Raw genomic sequence first — 3,506 nt, 5'->3', positions numbered from 1 at the left:
CGTTGGCGGGGGATTGATTTCTCGAAATTTAATTGGCGGAATATTTTTGTCAGAAGACGCTTCTTGTGGGGGTGGACTAACGCTGGGAATTTCCCGGTTCGTCAGCGCAGGTAGTTGACGATTACGGCAATAAAACAATTTAGACGTTCCGAAGTTTATCGCGTGTTCATAAATGCCCAACCGTTTTGTCGGCAGACGCAGATTAGAAGGTTGTACAAATTACGGTTTTTACGGCGTTTTACTGGTAATTCTATTGCACCCCTGATTAATTTTAAATACGGAGTTTGTGCCACGCTACCCAAAGGCATCCCTGACCGGTATGCTGCACGGCAAGGCAGGCTATACGATATTTTATTTTTTCTTCGTTTGACAATTTAACGGTTCGCTGTTGTTACGCAGTAACAAGGATGTTCTTAATTGTTCAACAATATAACGTATTTTCATAATTGGATCGTGGTTACAAAGTTTCGGATAACGACTTGTTTGCTCTACGGCCAATGCAACAGTGACGCGAAGTTTCGGTGGGCTCGAGAACGCGGATGCGAGGCGTCCCCCACTTTCCTAATCTTTTCTTCCGCCAATCGCTGTCGCGTGCCCTATGATCGCTACGCAGAAACGCAACCCGACGGGAGGGCCCCTGACCTACTCATCTCCCGATTTCCCTAACGATCGCGTTTCTGCGACCGGGAATGTCCAATGACATTCCAGGTCTCCTCGAGCCGCTTCCGCAGGGGTCCATCGGAGTTGCGGGGCGAGGCGTCGGCGGGACTTCGAATCGGTTGTCTTCTGGGTCCCCTTGGTCCCTCGTCGGCGCCTCCGGCTTGCTTGGCCCGGGCTCGGGATCCTTTTCGTTCCTCCCCGGGGAGATTTCCAATAGTTCAGGCGAAGTGAGTGTCCCCAAGTCACGACAGCAGAGGATATTGATTGAAGAAAATGCATCCAGGCCCCTTGGGCCCGGGTTACGGTTCTGAAACTTTTCATCGCGCGATTAGACACGACGCACGAAATGCGCTATTATTTGTCTCTTAATTTCTCGGACGTCCCTGTGAGAGCGTTCGCAACTATCTTTTCGGAAAAGTCCTGCCACAGGGCGGTCCGGTCCTTCGTACTTGACTGCTGGAGATTCCTCTCTAGCTTCAGAGGAACCGAGGCAGTTTTGTCACCTTATAATATATACAGGGTGGCCCACATAACTCTGAACAGCTCAATATCTCGAAAACTATGCCATCGATTTTAAAGTTCTTAGTCTTAAATTGCATGGAACTGAAGGGCCTTCCTGACTACATAAACGTGAAGTGGCCTCCCTTCCCTTTTAACGGGGGAGGGGAGGTACCTTTATAATTTTAAATGGAACCCCCTATAAAATGTTACATATTTAGATTCTACAGGAAAAAACAAGTCAATTTTGTCGGAAACATTTTTTTGTCAGATACTTCCATGATGAGATATAACAGTTTGAAGTTTCGAGTTGTAGGTACTTGAAGCGCTCGGAAATAGCGTTATGGAATAATACGCGCTTGAGTCCTTTGCTTATTCGTGAAGAAATAAAATGTACTTTAAATTAAATGTTCAAAATGTCCACCACGGGCTTGTAAACATTTACTTACTCGAAACATCAAAGTTGTTCTAACATTTTTTAACATTTCGGGAGTCACTGAAGCGCAAGCGTCACGTATTCTTTGTTTCATATCCTCTTTTGTCGTCGGTGGTTCAAACATAACTTTGTCCTTTACATATCCCCATAAGAAAAAATCTAATGGTGTTAGATCGGGGGATCGAGGAGTCCATTGACGAGGTCCCCCACGACCTATCCATTTGTTCCCAAATTTTTCGTTCAAAAATTGCCTGGTGATGATTGCAAAATGTGGAGGAGCGCCGTCTTGTTGGAACCACATTTCTCTTCTAACGTGCAGTGGCACATCTTCCAAAAGCGCAGGCAAATGATTTTTTAAGAAATCACAATAACTTGCAGATGTTACAGTTTCTTGAAAAAAATAAGGTCCAATCACAAAGTCTCCTATTAGGCCACACCAAACATTTAAAGACCATCGATGTTGAAAGGGAACACATCGCATCCAATTTGGGTTTTCCACGGCCCAATAATGCAGATTATGTCTATTTACATGCCCTGAATTCATAAAAGTGGCCTCATCGGAAAAAAGTATTTTGCACAAAAAGTCATTTTTCACAACACCCTGCAGCCACTCACAAAATCTTACGCGGTGATCGTAATCTGCTATCGAAAGCTCTTGTGATAAAACCATGTGATATGGATGATACTTTTGCCGTTTTAAAATTCGTTGAATTGATGAACGACTAATATGTGATGTTTGTGCAAGTGTACGTTGACTAATATGAGGATTTAATGTAATTGCAACAAGAATACTGGCACTATTATTTTCATTAGTGACAGCTTTAAGTTTATTGCGAGTTTTTTTACACAATTCACCGTGCTCGCGAAGCCGCTTTTCTAAATTATGAAATGTTGCATGCCATTTTTTGATCCCATAACGTTCAAAAAACACCTAACGTTAATAACATATTCACTTCTGTGTCAAAAGTAGCCATAATCACAATGTTACTGCTTGAATAACAGCTCTAAACTGAAAACGTTTTCATAGATAAGTGAGTCAAACTCAAGAATTGTAAATATTATTGTTTGTGTTTCTTCATGAATAAGAAAAGAACTCAAGCGCGTATTATTCCATAACGCTATTTCCGAGCGCTTCAAGTACCTACAACTCGAAACTTCAAACTGTTATATCTCATCATGGAAGTATCTGACAAAAAAATGTTTCCGACAAAATTGACTTGTTTTTTCCTGTAGAATCTAAATATGTAACATTTTATAGGGGGTTCCATTTAAAATTATAAAGGTACCTCCCCTCCCCCGTTAAAAGGGAAGGGAGGCCACTTCACGTTTATGTAGTCAGGAAGGCCCTTCAGTTCCATGCAATTTAAGACTAAGAACTTTAAAATCGATGGCATAGTTTTCGAGATATTGAGCTGTTCAGAGTTATGTGGGCCACCTTGTATATATATATATATGTGACGTTGCAAATTTTGCAACGATCTTCTATCGACAAACCCATGGCTGTTACAAGGAAAAATCATCTGCACAGATCTTTTGAAAATGGAAACGTTGCACACGGGCCAGACAACCCGGAGGCGACGACGCGGGACGAAGGACTATGTCGGACATCAGACAAGGGGGTCCCGGCGAGGATGGTGCAGTCGTCCCATGGGGTGGTCAGATTATCGCTTTGATAATAATGCTTGTAAACATATCAAATCGATGAAAGGAGAATACGAATGTCTGTTTACAAGCACCAGGAACAATTACACGGTACACCGTTTCAATGAAATTTAAATTCCTTCATTTACCGTCCCCGAACGCATAAACGACGCCCCTGAAGTTACTGACAAACATTTCATAATTTCCTCGCTAAGGGTCACGTGAATGTCAACACATTACACCTCGTTGGATTTGTTTTTTCATAAGCTAA

At 42.5% G+C, this 3,506-nt stretch overlaps 1 protein-coding gene across 1 annotated transcript; it reads right to left on the bottom strand.

Moving 5' to 3' along the window:
- Positions 1-646: 646 nt before the first annotated feature.
- On the bottom strand, positions 647-3,092 carry LOC143363191 (uncharacterized). Its single transcript, XM_076803788.1, has 4 exons — positions 3,089-3,092; positions 1,604-2,248; positions 1,040-1,163; positions 647-854 (listed from the first exon to the last, which is right to left on the bottom strand). Exons 1-4 carry the CDS (start codon positions 3,090-3,092, stop codon positions 647-649), a joined length of 981 nt encoding a protein of 326 aa, XP_076659903.1.
- Positions 3,093-3,506: the final 414 nt, after the last annotated feature.

This window comes from Halictus rubicundus, unplaced genomic scaffold (assembly GCF_050948215.1).
Source record: "Halictus rubicundus isolate RS-2024b unplaced genomic scaffold, iyHalRubi1_principal scaffold0027, whole genome shotgun sequence".
NCBI classification, from domain to species: Eukaryota; Metazoa; Arthropoda; class Insecta; order Hymenoptera; family Halictidae; genus Halictus; species Halictus rubicundus.
Note: the sequence above shows the minus strand (reverse complement) of the source record. Positions and strands in the feature narration are given on the sequence as shown.